This window comes from Marmota monax, unplaced genomic scaffold, assembly GCF_021218885.2.
Source record: "Marmota monax isolate L192 unplaced genomic scaffold, Marmota_monax_Labrador192_F-V1.1 WCK01_AAM20220418_F8-fsc00105, whole genome shotgun sequence".
In the NCBI taxonomy this organism is placed as follows: domain Eukaryota; kingdom Metazoa; phylum Chordata; class Mammalia; order Rodentia; family Sciuridae; genus Marmota; species Marmota monax.
The window spans coordinates 2,886,340-2,907,196 of NW_026692947.1; the positions used below are offsets into that span (position 1 = coordinate 2,886,340).

General features: G+C 47.8%; 1 protein-coding gene across 1 annotated transcript in view; it reads right to left on the reverse strand.

The window, feature by feature from the left end:
• The window catches only part of Plxna2 (plexin A2), a 208,252-nt gene that overhangs the window by 113,582 nt on the left and 73,813 nt on the right, over positions 1-20,857 (reverse strand). Inside the window, exon 4 of the mRNA XM_046452125.1 lies at positions 188-322. Within this exon, the coding sequence (XP_046308081.1) occupies positions 188-322 (135 nt within the window). The remainder of the gene's footprint in view (positions 1-187; positions 323-20,857) is intronic.

The following is a 20,857-nucleotide window of genomic DNA, read 5'->3' on the forward strand; positions in this document are numbered from 1 at the left end:
GCCTCCGGGAAGTGGCTGGCCCCGGCTTGCTTCCCTGTGGCTCCCTGCAAAATCCTACAGGGATTCTGCCTCTTCCGGGACCCTGGTGCAGCAAGAGCAGAGGTCTCCCTTATTAGATGGAACAGCTTCTGAACTAACCAGTTTCCTGGAGTCTGGAAAGGGTATATGGATTGGCAGCAGCACTTACCTGTCTCTCAGACATGACATATAGGTAGCGCTGATCAATGGAGAAGGCCATGTCCCGAAGGATGGGGCTCCCATCTTTGAGCACAGAGACCATCTCATACTGGACCCCACCATGGGGGGGACCATCAGCTCGAATCTGCAAGAGAAACAAGGGTATCCTTAGCATGTATACACTTTGCCTTCCCTATTGGCTACCTGCTTCTACCTAGAAGAAGTACTTTCAAAAAACCCTTGCTACCCCTCCCAATTGCTACTCTGTAGCCAGAAACACCACTTACTTCAAACCTCCCAGTCTCCATACAGAGAATACTTTCCTAAGCCATCTGAGTGCACTGGCTGGGATTTCTGATGGTGGATTTATTTTTGTGTGCACATAGGCCCTCCGGAATAATTCTGACTATCTATATGTGGTTATTCTTGTGTACGTTACAGATATTTATAGCTGTATGTGATATATGAATATGCAAGTTAGTGCGAGCTTGGGCACACTTATTTGTGGATGGAAAGGGAGAATCAACATCTATACACGGTATCCTTACCTCAGGCAGACACAGGGAAATGCTGGGCAATTATACAAACCACCAAAAAGTGGTCATCAAGAGATTCAAGATTTTTGGACATTATGATGTCTTTCTTTCCCAAGATATAGGTTCTGACTGTCTGCAAGTCCACCCAGTGGGATGTGGTAATCTAGGAATCCTGGCTCTTTCTGTCCAAGTGCATCCCAGGACAATAAGTCAGAAAGGACTTGGTTGTCCTTTAGTCCAGGGTTTCTCAGCCCTGGCTGCACGTTTGTATCATCTGGGGAGTTTTTAAAAATATGAATGCCAGGGCCAGATGCATTAATCAGAATCTCTGTGGGTGGGGCCTGGGCATCTTCATTGGGTTTAAAATCTCTCAAGATGAATTTAATGAGTAGCCAGGGTCAAGAAGCAGTGAATAAAATCCAATATTCTCCAATCAGAGTGGCCTCAGAATTGCCTGCAGGGCTTGGTAAGATGTGTGGCTGAGCCCACCCCAAGAATTTCAGATTGGGGGGGGATGAGCTCCATGGGCATGCATTTTTAACCCATTCTCAGGTGCTGCTGCTTCTGCTGGTACAGAAATACGAGAAGTACTAATTCAGGCTGAGCCCCATATACATGATTCTGAAACTCAAAAGAGAGAGAGGTCCCTAAAGTCATGCGAAAGTTGGTGGCATGGGCTGGGGTTGTAGCTCAGTGGTGGAGTGCCTGCCTAGCACGTGCGAGGAACTGGGTTTGATTCTTGGCACCACATATAAATAAATAAAAGGTCCATTAGCAACTTAAAAAATTTTAAAAAAAAGTTGGTGGCAAGAAGTTCTTGGTTAGATTGTGCTCCATCCCCAGTCTCCTTTCCCAGAGTATGAGCTGACTCTTGACCATTGTTCCCCCCTCCCCGATCCCCCCCCATTTACTTTGTCTTCTGCCCACCTAGATACCCTGGAGCCCAGGCCCCACCTCTTCCAGAAAGCCTTCCCAGCCTCTCTAATGGCTTATTAATGACATTTAGACTGATGCTTTTTTCCTACCAGACATCCTGTCCTAGGATTATAATCAATTGATTTGTTCATTGTATGTGTACTAGCTAACATGTATTGACCATCTATTTGAATTGTTTTCTAATTGCTTCCCATGTGCATAAGTCCTGCCAAAGCTTTGAAGATAGGACTATGTTTTCTATTTCTCCTGCAACTCTCTGAGGGCCTGCATAGGCTGGGGGACATAGTTGGTGATGGATTAAAGGGAATACTTGAGACATGTGTGTTGAAAGGAACTTAGATGGTGAACCAACTGATGGAGTATCCTGGATTTTTTATTGCTAAATTAAAGTTAGGCCAAACACATTTTCTTTGGAAAATCTGAAGAATACATCTTCTCCTTTCTTATACTGTGTGTGTTCTCAGGGCATGATCTGCACTGCTGGGTTGGGCTGGACTGGGGTGAGTGGAAAGCAGACCATGAGCCCCTAATGGGGTGGAAAGTTCTGGCTCTGGAGTTCTCAGTGATAGACAGAGCAAATTCCTGCCTGAGGCCCGTAGGCCTAGATTCCAGGGATGGGTACAGTGGCTTAGTGTCAAGGCATAGAGTGAGGGGTACCATGTTTTCTTCCTCACCTGCTTTGGTGGGTGACTGGGGGGCTCTGGATTGAAGTAGAGGAGGAAACCTCACTTTGTGGGCTGGACTCTACCTTCTCCTAAGCTTCATCCTTATCCTTTTACTACCTCACAGGGGGCTTCCAGCATTCAAAGATGCTGCCTCGACAACTATCACTGAAGCCCCTCCTTCCAGGGATGGGGGCACGAGGGTAGGTAGAGGGGAACTCCAAGAGTCAGCTATGATGTTTTGGGGTTGAGGCATCTATTCTCAATCCCGGAGCAATTATGATTATGAGAGTTAAGCAGAAGGAAGAACAGAGTCTCTATTTGGGGAAAACTTTCCATGATTAAAATGGTTCCCCTTATCATTCAAAGCAGGGTTCTCCTTTGGATGGACAGGGCCAAATTTCTGTAAGGTCCTTGCAGAAATGTGGTAGCACTGACTCACAAAAATTCTCGATTACTGTAGGAGGTAGAGGGAAGATGTTTGGCCATGGCTTCTGGTTGGCTTGGCCTTAGTTTTCTGTCTTCTACAACCTAGGGAATTTAGGGTCTGCTTCTTGCATGACTCTGAACCATACCTTACCTCTGAAGGAGAAACCCTCCCTTGACAGCTGCTCCTCTCCAGGGAGATTTATGTCTCCTTAAGCTGGTTGGCTCAGGAGTTGTAGAAGCAGCCCTCTGGGCCCAGGCCTGGCCCGGGACCTCCTCCTTTAGGAGGCTGGTTGACCCACTGCCAGCTGGAGCAGCCACCCTCTCCATGAGCCTGGGCCCTGGCTTGGATCCCCAGAAGGTCTGACACAAAGTCAGAAGGAAGAACAAATGCCACGGGTCTGGCCCTCCCTCAGTGGTCCCTGGGACTAGATGGTACTGTGGCCAGACTGGAGCTGGAGCTGACCCAGCCACCACCCTGACACACGCCGCTGCTGTCTGTTGGGACCAATCCCAATCATTCACTTCTTACTGAATCAGAGACCTAATCAGAATCTTTTTTTTTTAAATATTTTTTTTAGTTGTCCATGAACTTTATTCATTTATACGTGGCGCTGAGAATTGAACCCAGTGCCTCACACATGCTAGGCAAGCACTCTATCACTGAGCCACAACCCCAGCCCATAACCAGAAGCTTTTAAAAACTTCCTGCCTGCAATCCCAATCTTTTAATAAACCAGTGAAGCCAGAATCAAATCTACATAGGTCTCAAACGTGAGCACTAAAACCAAACCAGAACAGAAAATGTTGTTGGTTCTGAACTTGAACTAAGTTCTCTTATTCTATTTAGTCTCCATCCTTGGAAAGAAGGGCAGTCCTGGCCAAGAAGTCTGTGCTTCCCTGGGCATCCTCCTACTCCCTGCTACCTGCTGTAGCTTGAATAGCCCTTTAAGACACCTACAGGAAGTCAGAGAAAATGGAGAATGGGGGCCAGAGGGCCAGGGGTTAAGAAGAATGAGGTGGGCCAGGACAGTGGGCAGAAGGCAGGCAGACGACTGGGCAGCAGAGATCTTTCTCTTCACTGGATACCTTCTGCTCCCTCTGGGTCACCCATTAGCATGGGGAGAATATAGTTCTGGGACTCAGGCATCCTGGGATTCATTTCTGATTCTCTTCTTGCCTGGGCATGGCTCACTTTTAGGAGAATCACCTCCCTGAGCCTCAGTTTTCCTCTCAGGCTCAGCACCTGTTCCAGAAGGATCACTGACATCGCTGCCAGATGGCAAGGGCTTTGGGGCTCATAGCCTAAGCTTTTCTATTAGAGGCCTCTACCAGGGTTAGAGCCAGTCAGTGATATTCAGAGAAAGCACACAACAATGGAGAGATTAGCCCCAGAGAGATTAGGGAAGTTTTTAGGTCAAAATTGTCCCTTCTTGCCAGACACAGGGTGCCTAGTGGCGAGGAATTATCAGGGAGTCATGAAACAAAAGTGGGATTTTGAAAGCCATTTAGTTGGGTTTATTGTGTGGTGCCCCACCAAGTTACAGTTCTCTTCAGCGTTTAAGCTTGCATCCTTGGGGCCAGGTTTCAAGGACTACAAGGACAGCCATAAATGGAAATAGGCCACAAATCCAGTCTGAGGGCATGCATTATCAGGTCAAGCTGCACAGGTCTTAATATCCAACCAGGCAGTGGAGGGCCAGAGATGGGGCAGAGAAGGAGGTGGTACTGACAGGTGGAACCAGCCACCTGAGCATGCTTTCCTAGTTGGGTTCTTCATGTCCTGGGAGGAATTGACCTCAGTGGACATGCAGAAGCCATGGGGCCTTAGTGCTTGGCCAAGATTGAAAAGAGCAGTACCACAGGGGGCATAGTCAGCTACAGACGAGGGTGACAGTCTTTACTGAGACCTACAGAAGACAAATTGTGCCTAAACTTTTGCACAAGGACATTTAGATGAGCTTGAAAAAGAATTCCTGCTATGAAGACACCTGACTGTAGAATGGGTGACCACAGAAGTCTGTGATCTTCTGAGAAGGAGTTTTAACACAGGACAAACCCTTTTGCTGTATAGTTCAACTTGGTCCTGGCTAAAGGCAGTAGGTTAGACTTGGTAAATTTTCAAAGGTCCCTGTTCACCCAATGAATTTATTAATAGCTGCCACTTATACAGCTTTTATGACATGCTGGGCACTTTTGAAAGTTGGTAATAAAAATTAGCTCATTTAGTCCTTAAGGGTACCCCTGATGTAAATAATATTATCATTCTTCTTTGACAGATAAGAAATCTGAGGCCAGGAGAGGCAACTTTCCTGAGGTCATACAGCTAAAGAGTGGCAGAACCCAGCTTTGTACATTGCCCAAATTCTCGCCACTGTGTAACTCACCCAAGACAGGGTAATAAGCATTTCTCTATTCTCTGTAGCTGAGCAGAATGGAAGGGTAGCTTAGAAGTCCAAGTTCTCCCCTTCATTCCCCACAGTCAACGAGGGACATCACCTTTTTTTTTTCTGGGGTGCAACAACAAACTCAGAACCTAATTTAGGAGGGCTTTACTTGAGATCTAAAACTCAGTTTAACAGGTCTGGCTTTGGGGTAGGAACATGAGAGATAAAGCCCAGGGAGATTTACTGTCCAGTTTCCAGGTGGGAGGGGACCCTTGGAAATGAAAATGAAATAGTAGCTCTCTTAGTATCTTTCCTTTAAATCACAGCTATGAAATTAATGACATCCTCTTTACTTGAACATCCAATTCAAATCAGCATATCCAATTAACTTGCTTACCTATGAGCCCCTTAAACTCTTTTTCTTGTGCATCAATTTCTTCCCTAGTTAGCCTTAAATTATGAGGCCCTTACTTGGGATTTGGCACTCTTTATTACTTTATTAGTACAGTAGTAGTGGTAGTAATAGCAATTTCAAAAGCTGCTGGAGAGCATGGAATTGGGGATCTTCTTAGGTCTCTCAGTAGGAAAGAAATTGATTTGACAGGCACCACCATGCAGAGGGAGGCCCTGGATCCTGTCTGGAGGGTGGGGATCTAATCCCTGTTTTCTCATTAATTGGCTGGGTGACTTCAGGCTAGCTGCTTCACTTGTTGATATCATAGTTTCTGTAGCTGCCAAATAAGGGTGGTAACTCCTGTCCTTCCTAGTTTGAAAAGGATATTGTAAAAATGTAATGAGTTATTAGCTATGAATTTCAGGACTGTTCATGTTTATTTATTACATGGCTACCATGAGCTAGGCCTATGTTACAGAGTTGAGGACACCGTGATGAATGACTCAGGACCCCTCAGGAAGCCCAGGCATGGGGAAATGGACAATCTAATCCATCTTCCCAAACCCATGTGACACTTGTGAGAAGAGGTTTGCATGGGGACTCCAGGGGGAGCAGCGTGGGGATGGGGCAGTGCTCAGCTGGTCTGAAGGAGGACCTGATGGGGAGCTGCCTGGAGGAGGTGAGGCCTAGCTGAAAAGTAGGGGTGGAAATGGGACTTCTTTGGGAAATGTACAGTTTGATACAACTATAAATGTGATTTTGTTATGTCTGAGTTTGGATATCTTGAAAACTTGGGTTTTCAGACTTGAGCATTTGGGAGGGGTAAGATTGACATGGAGTAACTGAGGACTCCACAGTAATTTTAGTAGGTCTCCTGCACTTCCATCCATCTTTGGAAGAGGCCTTTATCACTTGGTTCCCTGCTTGCACAGGACTCTGGGCTCCTATAGTATACTAGTGTGTGAGTGGCATGTGTGTGGTGCTTGTATGTGTGGCATATGCAGCATGTGGCATGGTGCGTGGTGGGTGGAGGGTATGTGCATGTGCACATTCAGATCTTTAAAGAGGAGAAGGGTGGAGAAGGCCTGGTGCTGCTCAGCCTGCACTCTGAGTGAGTTAATGAGCAAGCGTAGCTGCACCTGTGCGTTTAGTGCTGCGCACTGATTCAAGCTCAAGTTTATTTTTGTAGAGCTTCATGACCCGAATTATTTATAGAGTGAAGTCTGGTAAATTCAGCATCTAAGGTTTTTCCTCCCTCTCTTCTGCACACATATTCACACACATCACACACACACACACACACACACACACACACATGGGTGCATGTACAGAGAGGCAGCAGCAACTTGCAGGGTGCCTGTATGGGCCCTGCCTTCTGAGCTGTATGGAGGAAGGAACATTAACTAAGCAGAGTGACGGATCAACAGGCCGAGGCTCCCTGGAGGACAGCTGGGGGCCTGGCCCTAAACACTTGGGTAATTGGAGGGGACTTACTTAAGAGCCTGGCCTGTGGGCTGCATTGAGCCAGGAGAGGAGAGGAACAGGGGAGATACGGTGAAGGGTCCCCCGGTTCACAAAGAGGAAGGAGGTCACTAAGAAGTGCTGAGCTTTAGGAATGCCCACTGCTCCCCCTACACACACACACACACACACACACACACTCACACTCACACAACCTCCCACATACATGCAGATTCTTCCAGCACTTGTCCCCAGCAAGTTGTCGGTCAATCACCAGGGCTTTGACATTGAAGATTGACATTTCCTGGTACAATTATTTCTATTTCTGTGCATGTTAAGAATCTGCCCCAGATATTCAACTGGGGGAGGGGACTAGCAGAGGGGTGCATGGGGCTAGAGGAGTCTGCATTTTAGGGGGCCAGGCTTTCTCCTGGAATGTGGGGTCAGGTCTCCAGAGAACCCACTTGTTCTCTGGACTTCTGCACCTTGGAATAGTCAGAATTAATAGCCCAGTGAATAGGCAGCAGATATGGTGACTAGTTCTTGAGCATTTACTGTGAGTAAGGTAATGTTTGGGACTAGGTTGGAAAGATTGACTGGAGGGAGCCACTTTTCTTTTTCTAAACTGTAGCTTTTCTGGTCATTAGCCAGGGAAAGATGGCCAAGCAACCACTATTCTCTGCCACTCCTGGAATGGAGAGGAGCCACCTCTGCTTTATACTTCCTGATGGCTAATGACAATCTGCACCTTACAAAGAAACCTGGTTCCCATCTTTGGGGTGTCTCCTTCTACTGTGCAATGGAGAGTGACACCAAGACTTGGAAGCAAAAAGAATCCAGATCTCTTGGCTCTACCACTGTTAGGGAGCATTCGAAGGCCTGAGAAGAAATATGGGCTAATGAGGGGTGAAATGAACTGGGGCAATGCAGGAACACAGGGCTTGGCCCTCAGACCAGACCCACTTTAAAACACAGCTCCAGCTCCAGGCTTGGGCATATCAGAGGCTCTGGGAAGAAGAAGCTGCCAGGGGCAGAGGAAGCACTTGATTGTTCTGGGAAACAATAAGATAAACACAGCGAGGGACAGCCGAAGCATTAAGCAGCCTCAGATGAAATCAAATCACGCAGAGGCATAGCAATAATTCATGGAGTGCACAGAGTTGGGGGGGGGCGTGTAGAGGGGTGGTAGGAGGAATTTAATAAAGAATAATGAGGAACTTCTGCCAAATTGGAATCTTTGTTTATCCAAAGCTAGGTGGGGTGCTCAGAATCTCCATTTAAGGCACTGCACACAGGTTCTTTTCCTGGGGATGCCCTGGTGGTTTAGGGATAGAACTGAAGCTCATAGGCATCTTGAACAGGGACTGGTTTAGATTTACCCTTTGGAGTCTGTGTGGAGGGGAGTGTAGCCTTTCTCACCAGGTGCTGGAAGAGGTGAAGTTTGGAAGTGAGGGAGGTACATATTGACAGGTCAACTCCCTTGAAAATGCCCCATCCCACCCCCCAGGAGGGAACAGGAAAAGAAAACTAGTGCTTCCTGGGACTAGATACACATAGTGCTTTTGTTGAACATCTTTCTCTCTTTATTAAATTATTTCGGGATGTTCACTGAGTGTCTATTCAATGTCAACCACTGTGCAAAAAAGTTTGGGAGAATGAACATAAATAATTTTCAAAACACTGTAGGCCTTCCATTTTGCAGGATAAGAAACGCTAAATGTTTATAGCTGGATCCCACAGCTGGTAAGTGGCAGTGTGGAACTCAAAGCTGGGTCTACCTGATTCCAAAGCCTGCATGCTGTCTTTTTCTTTCATTCTGCCTCTCTCTGGGGCCTCCATTTTTCCTAAGTCAAACAGGAGAGCAATGCCTTCATCATCAGGACTAAAAATTACATTTTAAAAGAGCTGGGTGTCTGGGAACAGAATAGATCATATGGCTGTCTACTCCAGTGTGACAAAGAAGGCCACCTGCAGTTTGGAAAAAAAAAAAAACCCTTAAAGGGTGGGGAGCTTAAGAGGGTTATTACCCTCTTTAATTAACTGGTTCTTTTCAATGGTCTGTGATTGCCCTGCATTGTATCATCTGGAACAGTAGTATTTTTGCTTTCGTCAACACCAAGGATGGCATTTGATCTGCAGGGATGGGAAGGGAGGTCTAGCGCTCTTAGCACCACTCTCTGGCACTGGACTTATGTCTGAATACAGGAGACTCCCTGAGATTTTAAAAGGAGAAATCATTTAAAAAATGCACGTGGCATGGGGATACCGTGGTGCAGAAAATCACATGGTAACTAGGGGAAATGGAGACCATATCCGTGCTGCTGCATCTCCCTTCCCACAGCTAACGAGTTGGGTCTGAGTTTTTATTGCCTTTTATCTGTTATACTGCAATAACCTGAGAAATCTCCCTGCCTCCGGCATATTCCTAAACTAATCTATTCTACCAAACACAGCCAGATTAATCTTCTTAAAACACTTATTTGATCCTGCCTTTTCTGTATGCAAAATCCTTAAATTTCAGGTGCTTGTAATTTTCTTTCTTTTGCTTATCTCAGTCTCCTAATTTTTTAAAAATGATGAACATACACTACTTGTAAAAAAGTAAATCATTGCATGTACTCATATGTGTGTGCATGTGCGCGCGCGCGCACACACACACACACACACACACCCACCCCACCTTAGCTGTCCCCACTTGACAATTTAGAAAAGTTCACACTCTCCAGTTTGTCATTCAATTAACATATCCTTTGCAACATTTTCCAATTTTGTTCCCATCCAAGGCTCTATCTTTTTGATCTTTGTGACTTCGGTAGACAATTTATTCTACCCCATAGATCCTAACTGTCCTTCAAGACCTCACCCAAATGCCATTTCCTCCAGGAAGCCAGCATTGATCCCACCTTTGAATTCCCATTATATCTGGCATGTCCCTTGGCGAAGCTGCAGGTGAACATATGAAGTTATAGTTCCCAGGATTAAAGTGCCCGGAGAAGAGATTATGTTCTATAGAGCTTCACTTGCCTTACTCTGCTTGGTACTTCTGTGCACATAGTAGGCTCCCCAGAACCTACTATGAATAAACTCCTGTTGCTGAGGCTGGGCAAAGTGAAACATAACTCAGAGCTCATGCTTATTTTACCTTTATGATTGTTAGACATGTGCTAAAGGCTTTATATTCATTTTCTCACTCAGTCCTCACAAAGACCCAACGAGGTAGGCACTCTCCTTTTCCTCACAGTCAGATGAGAAACTTGAGGCAGGAAGGGGTGAGGTAATTTCTCCAAGGCCCTAGGGCTGGCAGGCAGAGGAGCCAGAATCTGAACTCTTGTCGGCCCTCCATTTTCCCTAGACCTGTTTTCCCATCTCTAGGAAAAAGTGGGTAAGGAGAGAGGCCACTTGTCCACACCACCCTGCCTGACAGGATCTTCCAGAACCTGGCACATAAGCACTATGTACATTCGTTTCTGTTCAAATGATCTCCTGGCTCCCCAATGGACTGGCAAGAGCTCTTAGGAGGGAAGCACTGTAAACACTCAGGTGCTGCTCTGAAAAGAACTCCAGGGCCTCAGGGCTGGGGCTGGATCTCTGCTGGCCAGGAGGCAGGTAGAAGGCAAAGCAAGGGTTGAGCGCAACAAGGTCAGGTGGGAGTTGGGGTCTGAGCAACAGTGTTGGGGAGGAGAGAGGAAAGAAAGCCCTCATCTTCCAAGGCCCCAGGAACCTGCTTGGGTGTCCCCTGTGCTCTCTGGTCTGTCTGACTTCCTGGTAGAGCCCAAGGGCAGAAGAGACAGCTGGGGGAGGGTCTAGGTGTGCTAAAGGATTCTGTTGGAGTAGCTGTCATCCTCACACCTTTCCCCATCTCCCCTCCCAGGAGAGGGACTTTAATAATGAGCTGCTTCATGACAACAGACCCCTAATTAATTCATTGCTATTCTCCTGGGGCCAAATCATTCTAATCAAGGTGGGGTGGGGGTAAGGGGTGGTGAACAAGGATTGTCTCGCTTGATTGGATCCTTAGACGCTAGCGTGCTCCTTACCATCGCTGCTCCGAGGCCACCACTCATCACCTTGTTCTCTTTGGCTGGACACCTGCTTCTCCCCAATGTCCACTCTTCCTTGTGCTGACACTCCACAGTTCCCAGGTACAATGCCAGCAGCCACTCTGCTGGTGGTTAGGTAGTGTGCAATAGGGGCCAGGATTTCACCGGGAGGGTGAATGGGGGGAAGCTGAGCTTGGCCTTGGCTTTGTGAGGAATAAACTTTGTACTCCCCTTTCTTTGGGCATCAGCGAAGCACCCAGTGGGCTTAATGCAGAGCAAGTGCAGGCCTGGTTCTCCTCTTTAGATGTCCCTTCACCCTCCGGACCCGAGAGGCTTCTACTATCCTGATGCTGTGTGCTCCTGGGACCTTGACAGCCACAATGTCACCATACACAAGGAGCAGCTTCAAAGGATATGAATGCTCCAGAGGCTCTAGGGACCACGTGGAACAAAATAACCTTTAAAAATCCTCCCCAATGCCAGATCACACTTAGAGACAATGCAAATGAGAGATTGCACAGGTCTCGCCTCAGGCAGCCTCTTCACAGGGTTTCTTCTTTCCTTTCTAGATAGTTCAAGCCCCAAGTTTCAATCTTCCCTTTCCAAAGGTGCTCCCTGGCGGGTCATGGCTGCTGACTTAAATCTGTGGGGTGGAGGTCACACTGGGGCACTTGGCCAAGGGCGTTAATTCTTTTTTTTTCCCTCATCTGCAAAATGGTAAAAACAATTCTGCCAGCAGGACAAGGCTTCAGAAGGAAGACATGAGATAAGGAGTACCAAAGTGTTTAGGAAACTGGAGAGGGATGCGATTTTTGATTATTTACCTTCTAACCACAGGCTTGGGTGGGGCCGGACTAAGGGGAATGACTGGGCAGGGAGAGAATTCTTTGGGGGACCAGGTGGGCTGTCAGTCACCTCTACCCTATCCTTTCCAAGAGAGCAGGCCAAGAAAGGGGGACAAGAAGACAGGGTGCAGGGGTGAGCAGGTGCCTGGGGTCAGTGCCCTTAGCCTGGTGACGTTCCCTCCCAGCCTGCTTGTGAAGACAGCTCCTCTCTGAGGGAGGAACAGCTTAGCTAGGGGCCTCTGCAGGACCTGTGCTGGGTGCTGGGGATGCAGAGCATCGAGGCCACTGGATCCAGAGGAGGGCAGTGATGTGACTCAGGCCTGTTTTTACTTTTTGAAAAAGAGAAAAGCAAGGGGGAGGCTCCAGTCCTTCACCCATGGGGAGAAAGCAGCTCGGGGCAAACCTTCCCCTCTTCTAATCTGTTCCTTGAAAAGAGCTGGAAGGAGCTGTAGCTCGGCTTTTGTGTAAAGTACTAAAGCATCCCCCCCTCTACCCCTCCCACGCCCCCACTCTCCTCTGACTTTCTTCTCTTAAAAGAGCGCTGCACCTCTCCAGGGACTGGGATCATTAACTCAACAGCACTTCGCCTCTCATAGCTTTTGACAATTTGTCAGTGAGCTGGAAAGTACCAGAGAAGCTGCAAAGAAGCTGGGGGAGAGGGTGGGGCCAAGGGGAAGGTCTGAAGGACCCTCTGGCCTCACATGTGCCTGGCCCCTGGCCCAACACCTGGCCGCTCTGTCTCAAGGGACACAGGGGCCTGAGCTGTCAGGGAGGTGTGGCGGGGTGGGAGGGGGAGTGTCACAAGGCTTCCCATCCTCACCCGCTTTGGCTGTTGCCTGGAGGCTGCCTGGGGCTGGCTGACAACCAATCTGGACAAGGGATCTCTCCAGGAGAAAGGAGATTGGATGCTCCTCATTCTACCTGATGCCAGAACCTCCCAGGGCCAAGCAGTGAAGGGTGCCTGAGGGTTGAGGTAGGAGGCTGGGTCAGGAAGGATGCGAGTACTGACCTTCCAGCGTAGAGAAACCCCTAAGTGGAAGGAAAACAGGTTGAGAGAAAGGAGGGTCATAGATTTTCCCCAGTCAAGTTGTGATGTAGACAGATCAAAAAGACAGAAAATTCCGGGGCTCCTGAGAGACCATCTATATTGGAGTATCTCCAGAATTGGCTTTGAACAGTCCCAGCCATTAGACAGCAGATGGCTTTGAGGGAATTTCACAGAAGAGGCAATGGGTCCCCAGCATCCCCAGAGAGCATCATGGAGCTCTCCTCCTTTTGCTCCCCCACCTATACTAAGAACCTAGCTAGCCTTACTTGATAATCCTAGAATGGAGTATAGTTACCCCACACAAGGCGCATGCTACATATTGGGCACAGTAGCAGGCACCTTGCACAAAGGACGGACCTTAATCCCCCAAGTCCACTTCACTGGTGAAGAACCTGGGACTCAGAGAGTGAGGTGACTGGCCTCAGTCACACAGCTGGCCGGTAGTAGATAGAGACTTGAACTTGAGTCTCTTGAGGATTATTCTCTTCCATCCCTAAAAGACGCTCACCTTTGTCTTGTGTATCATGTTAACATCTTACTGTCATCTTAATGCTCTTCTGCTGCTCTCCAAGCCCCTATCTAAGTGCCAACATAAATTATAAATTCCCAGAGGTAGAAGTGGAATCCATAGAGTTCATTTTATTCAAATTTGAGCAGAGCGCCAAGTGCAACGGGCGCTTAAACAATTGCATTCTATCCTTGCATCCACGTGGAGTGTTGGAAAGCTACAAACTTGGACCACAAAAGCTTAACCAGCAAGTTCCACTTTCCTTAATGGCCTCAGGTACTTTGTTTTACTGTTTGTTGTTGCTCCCTGAGAGGAACTCATTGAAGGCTGGCTGCCTGTCGGATGTCGCAGTCTTGGCACTTTCTCAGGAGTTTAATATAAGAAATTGCTGTATAAAAGAAGACTCTGATTTTGATGTTAAACTCTTGTCCTGGTTTCTGTACAAGGTCTCACATGATCATAAATCACTTAGAGGATGTAATGTCTGGGAATCGTCTCTCCTGAAAAAACAGGGACACTTCCTTCTATCAGAGAGTGAAGGCTTCTAGCTCCTTTCATTTCCCTTTATGATTTGGCTGCTGGGGCCCTCAGGCCAGATCTGATGCTGGTCCTGGTACCTACGTTAACTTTGGTAGCATATTTTACTTCCACTCTTTTTGTGGCTTGGATGTTGTACTTCTTATTGCCTATGCTTGCCAAATCATTTATTATAAGTCACCTTAATTCCTTCTTTAGAAAAAAGTGGAGTATGAATACACACAAATAATTATACTCATGTCTTTTTTTTTTTGGACTGTTGTATATTGTCTTGGTATATTCTCGGGTTTTTGGATTATGGGCTCACAATCCAACAATTTTGTCCTTGCAGAGAGCAGATGGACAGTGGGTGTTTTTGAGTGAGGGCCTGGGATGGCTTACGTATAAGTGAGCTGCTGGAAGAGGTGGGAGAGAGCACTCCAGAGCCAGTGGATGACTCGGATTTTGCTGCACTCATAGAAACTTATAGACAGGTGACGGGATCAGGCCCTTAATAATGCTCTGGATCTATTTGTAAAATGAAAGAATGAATGAAAAAATTAATGAATCAGTGCTTTTCTGAGCCAAGAGATCCTTCTCACAGGAGTCCAGGCAAGTGCTGTTTGGCAGAAAGCCCCATCCTTAGCCCACAGAGGAGACTCAAGATCACTATGAGCCCAGTGGAGTACAAGTTCACCGCCCCATCCTTGCCAGGCCAGATGCAGTACTCACCTGCGTTGCTGAATGAGATCAGTATTCTGGATGCCAGAGGAAAGTGAGTGGAAAGAGGGAAAGAAAAAGAGAGGGGTAGAAGGATCTAGGTGCATGGTTCTGTGGACTTTTTTTTTCTTCTTCCACTGATATGGGAAATGGTGGCCCACGGGCATGTGGGGGCAAAGGGACTCTTAATGTGTCTCTGTTTTCAGTTGTAATCTTTCGATTCCCACTTGCTTCTCTATTTCTCCCTTCCTTTATGGTCTCTTTCCTATCAATCCCAAAGTTCCTGTGCACTAGTGGTCTTGATTTTTCTCCCTGATGTCTCTGTCTCTCTTTCCACATACACCCCCTCTCTCAGATCCACAAAGGAGAAGCTCTTCAGAGCCCTTCTTCTCCCCTATTGTCCCTGGATCCAGATCCAGCTAGGAGCAGGAGACACCAGCCCCAGAGCTTAGGGGCACTCCCACCTCCCAACTGACCTGTGTCCAAACCTCAACTTTACTTCTAATCCCAGTGGCCTTGCCGACATCAGTTGGGCTAATTTTTTCCTGTAATTAAAAGGGAGCCCCCCAATTCCATCTCTAATCCCAGATAATTAGCTCTCTGATTGCCAGTGGTGGGCAGGAAACCTCGTGTTTGGAGAGGGATTTTGGACAGACAGATTAGGCAAACACTATGCAGGAAACTGCACTGGGAAAACAGGCTGTTCTCAAAGTTTGTTGTTAAAAGAGATTTGGGGTGGGCAAAAGGGCCTGGTTCCCTCCAGGTGGTCTGAGTTGCCTCTGACCCCATGGGGCTTTCCAACAAATGGGGAGCTTGTCTTGGCTTTCAGCATTCTCCTGTTCATCCACGGAGCCCTGAGTGAGCTATCTCTCCCACAAGCCAGCAAAGGTTTTGCTCAGGGAGCCTGTTCCTTCCTGCTCACAGAGGTGTGCCTGTCTGCCTGGGAAAGGGACAGATAGCCCTTCAGATGGTCACTCCTACATGCTGGCTGGTTAATGGTCAAAGATCTCAAAATATGATGAGTGACAGCAAAACTGCCATGATTCCTCCAACCCAGGGAGTAATGCTAGGAGCACAGGGTGTCCTGGTCCGGTAGGTTTTGGGGAGGACTTCCCAGAGTCGGGTACGATGCTCCCAAACAGGCTGCCCCATGTCCACATAGCAGTCATTGCATTATCATCTGCTCTGCTGATGTGGACTCTGGAATGACATTTTATTTTATTTTATTTTTTTCTTTCTGCCACCTAATTTTCTGAGCCTGTGGTGGCACATAACCTCTTACAGAAGAGGAAACTGAATCTCGCAGAAAGCAAGTGACTCCCTCCAGCTCACAGAGCAAACCACCGCACAGCTGAGGACAAAGCACCAGGCTGCAGGCAAAGGGCTCTTCCCTGCTCTTTGCTCAGTCCTATGTCCTCCGGTTCCTAGATGTGAGAGTTTGGGTTCTTAGGACATTGGAGAGATGGGCGGCTTGGGAGATTCTGGACTCCGACGGTCAAAGCCTGGTCGACTGACTTCTCCCTGGGGATCCAGAAGCCCATTGCTACCTTGATGGCCTCCTGGACTTCTTGGTGCCGTGGAGTGGGGTTGGCGTTTTCAGGCCCCATACATAACTGGGCATGGGCGACACCACCATGCTGTCTCCTCTTCTTCCTGCACCACTTGGAGCCCTAAGATTAGGTCACTTTGGTTCTCAGAGAGGAAGGGGATAAGAACTGAAGCCAGGAGTGGGTGTGGTGCAGTACATGGAGAGACCTGTGTTCTCAGAGTGCAGAGGCAGCAGCGGGAGCCTGTGAGCTGGCACCTGGGGGATCTGCCCAGACTGCTGGTTGAGGCTCCTGGCCCTGCTCTCCCACTGTGGCTCCTCCAATGAGCTCAGGGTACAGGGGAAAGAGCCAGGCTGTGGATGGATGGATTCCAGATGGGCTATCAGGTTTGCCCACAGTCGACCATGAGGCTCCTTTGGTCTCGGCAGCTCCCTGGGCTCTGATTCAGCTGCCCAGCGAAGGCCTGCTATGGAATGCCAGTGAAACCCAAGCCCTGCTCCACCAGCACCCCCCATTCCCTCTGCTACTAGGACAACACATTTCTTCCTTTTCCTTTCTCTTCTTCATTAGCAGAAAACCCCCCATAAGTAGAAAGAACTGGAGCTGGAAATTTGGCTGACAGCTGGGTCTCTGGCTCTGGAGTGTTGGACTATTTCCTCCTAGGAAGAAGTAGCTATGTACAGTTTTGGGTTCAAGTGCTGTATATTTGGGAACAGAGTGTATACATGGGGACCCTGGGCTGGTGGCAGAAGCTCCTTGTTTTCCTCTGAGTGCCGGATCTGTCCAGCTGGTGGTGACCTAGCCATGGGAGGGAAGAAAGGAGAAACAGAGGACACAGAACTAGGTAGAACAAGGCAACCAGACACGTGATGGCATGACAGCATCTCACTGCTGCACGGCTTGCATCTCATTCAACCTGTCCATCAGACTGGAGGAAAGACTAGCTTTCCTCATGTCCATTCTACAGATGAATATATTGAGGCTTTGGGAGATTCGGATCACAGATTTGGTTTTGGTCTGTTAAATATCGCTATAAACATTTATAAGAACCTACTATGTGCTAGGGATCATGCTTATGTTTTGGAGGTATAGAAACAAATGCAGGATGGGCATGGTAGCACAGGCCTGTAATCCTAGCAGCTTGGGATGGTGAAGCAGGAGGATTGCAAGCTCAAAGCCAGCCTTAACAATTTAGTGAGACTCTAAGCAACTTAGCATGACCATGTTTCAAAATAAAATAAAATAAAAAATAAAAAGGGCTGGTCATGTGGCTCAGTGATTAAGCACCCCTGGATTCAATCCTGGTTCAAAAACCAAACCAAAACAACAACAAAAAAAAACACCCCATAGATCATGCCACATGCCATAGGAGCCAGACCTGTTTTCCTATGTTACATAATTAATAAACTAATTATTCTCAGAGAAGGTCCAATGGGCCTTGTAATATAATAGACTTTCACACATCCTCACCCATTTGCTACTGTTCAAACAAGATCACATCCATTTCTCCTTGTCGAGAGAGGAAGGAATTTTACAAGTGGCATGAGAAGTCACATATAGGTTTTCTGTCTGGTATAATGTGTCTCAGTTTCCCCTTTGTTATCAAGATTCTGCTCTATGGTGATTTGATTTTGGAGTTTCTAGAAACTTCCATCATGGCCTCCTGTATCCGTAGTCTTTAGGGTCTGCTCTGGATTGTTTGTTAATGACTGGAAGACTTGAGATGATGTTGCCCTGCCAGGGTTGATGAGTTGGGCTGAAATTTGCATTTTGTTCAGAAAACCAGTTTGGGATCTCTGGCAGAGAGCAGCAGGACTCCAGCTTCAATGGAGAATACCCCGGAGGCCAGACGTTTGAATTAACCAGGGAAGACTTTTCTCCCCTCTCCTCTCCTTCCTCGCGCCTCTTCCTCACCTCTCCCCTATGCCAGCAGGCTGGCTAGCTACAGCAAAGGGCTCTCAGAACACGCTTGCAGAAGAAAAGACTTTTTTCCCCTTCCTTCCTTCCTTCCTTCCTTCCTTCCTTCCTTCCTTCCTTCCTTCCTTCCTTCCTTCCTTCCTTCCTTTCTTTCTTTCTTTCTTTCTTTTTCTTCCCCTTCTTCAAAGAAGATGCGAAGCTCCCTCCAGCCTCTCTGGAGAATCAGCGAGGGAACAGACTGTCTCAAAATGCCATTAAAACATCTTTCAAATTAAAAACAGTCTTGGAATGTGCAACTTCATGAGGAGAGAGGTTTGGCGATGTGCAAAAGGTGGTCTTTGACCTCCCGAAGGGCTGGGCAGGTGGTGTCAAAGGCCTTGGTCCAGGTCTTAGCTCCCTGCTCTGGGCTGCTATATGCAAGTGCCCTTGGGCTAGACATTCGGGCTCTCTGAACCTCAGTGTCACCCCATTATTAGAAATAAAATAATTTCCCTCCTCCCTTCCTAATTTCAATGTGCTTTAGAGAGAGAAGTGGCCCTGTTATTCTCAGAGATAACGTTCTTGGTTCTCATCACACACCATCTTCCTAGCCTCCCTCCCCTGCCCTTCCTTCCCCCACAGTCATGGTGCTATTTTAAGTTGAGGCTTCCAGCCAAAATCTGTACTTTATTAATTACGCGTCAACTACTCTGTGTAACATTTAATGTGTTTTCCAGATTGTATCAAATCCACAGTGAAAGGAGGAGTCTGATGGCAGCCTGGGTCCCTGGCAGGGTGGGTGCTGGGGTGGGGCGGGGGATGGGCATCAAGAGCCAGCTTGAGTCCATCTTGACTTGGTCTCTCCCTTTCTTTGCCCTGGAATCTCTGTTCAGGCCAAGCCCAAATCCTGCTTGCTGCTCCCTATTTAAAGAACACTGAAGCTCCCCACGCAGAATTGAGGCTCCCTGATGGGAAGACAGTGAAACCCATCTCATTAGAAAAGGCCAAAGGGCTCAGACAACTGAGCCCCATTAGCAGAGAAGGCAGAAGGCTGAGGGTGGTTTGGAAAGGTGGCTCCGTGATATGCCAAGGGAAGGCTGGAGATGACACTGACCATCTGTTCTTCTCCAAAGAGGAGATGGAAATAGTGTTTGCATTGGGCAGCAAGATGCAAGGGAGCCCCAGGTGCCATATTCCTGCCTGCTAGGTTTCTAAGCTGTCTGATTTGGGGCAAACCTTTCAGCACCTCTGGGCCTCAGTTTACTGATCTTTAAAATTAGAATTTGGTCAAGATGAGTTCTCAGGGACTTTCTAGTTTTAGCAGATTATAGGGAGAAGGAGAATGCCCTGGGGTAGTACATGAATTCTGCATGCTTCCTGTCCTCCAGGAGATCACAATCAAGGAGGGAAGGCAAAAATAACGTGACATAAGAATAACAGCAAGAGGCATTCATTGTTGTGTGCTTTACCTATCTGAAGATGTTAAATGCCCACACAGCCCACTGAGGTAGGTCCTACTGTGACTGTTATGTTCACTGATGAACAAAGTAAGGCGCAGAGAGATACAGTAACTTGTCCAGTGTTGTCATGCTTCTCGTATATGGCCAGGTGTTGAACACAAGGCCCATTCTAAAGCTTGTAATGTTCACCGCTGTGCACACTGCCTTGGGGAAGGGAATATCAATGATTGACATTCTAGGGGGATAGACTAAGTCTCAGTGGGCCAATCTGGGAAGGCTTCACTGAGGAAGTGGAATCTGAGCTTAGCCTGAAAGAACTAGGTGTTCCTCCGGCAGAGGTGGGGAGACATGGGGAGGACAGAAAAGGGGGAATGTAGGACAGAAGGGAACTGGCGGGGCTGGAGCAAAGAAGTGTGAACGCGGCAGAGGAGAGGCGGAGAAGAGATGTAGGGAGAGATGGAGTGTTTCTGGTGGAGGGATGCCAGGACCTTGCTCAGGAGTCTGAGCTGTTTCCCAAAAGCTGTGGGGAGCCACTAAAAGGTTTTTAAACACATGGAAGCTAAGTTCTTAAAGCAGGCAGGTCAGGAGGCAGCACAAGTTCAGGATCAGATCATAAAAGCCTCAGCCAGGGGTGGGGCAGGGAGGTGTGCAGGAGGGCTGTGGGGGGTGGATCTACAGAAGACAGACGGGATTTGGCTATGAACTGGATGTGGAAACCAGGGCTGGGGCGCGGTGAAAGAGTCACAGAGAACTCACCTGTTCTTGGAACAGCTGTTGAGAGATGTGGATGGGTGCCCCCCAGGGGCGTGGGATGGGAGCTCTAAGCTGTGCACATTAGGGGTGAAACAGAGAGGTCGAACAAGTGTCTACAGGTCAGCTTAGTTGAACTACATTCCCAGTCCTTTTTAATTTTTTTAATTTGAAACAAGGTCTTGCTAAATTGCTGAAGGTCTCACTAAGTTGCCAAGGCTGGCCTTGAACTTGTGATCTTCCTGCCTCGGCCTCCTGTGTCACTGGGATTACAGGCGTGCACCGCAGCACCCAGCTTAGTCGTCACTTTCCCAGGAGGCCTTGTCTGAGCCTCTCTTCCCCCAACAGCATGGTTCCCTAGTTATAGGTTCTCACCCTGCTTATGGGACGCTGTCGCTCTATCTAACACTGAACACCCTGGTAAAAAGCAGTCACTCAGACAAAGACTTGCAACTGTTCTTTCCCCCATCCATTCTGTGGGTTGTTCAGTATCATGTCCCCAGTGCCACTCGTGGTGCCTACGACGCTGATGCTCAATACTTGCTGAG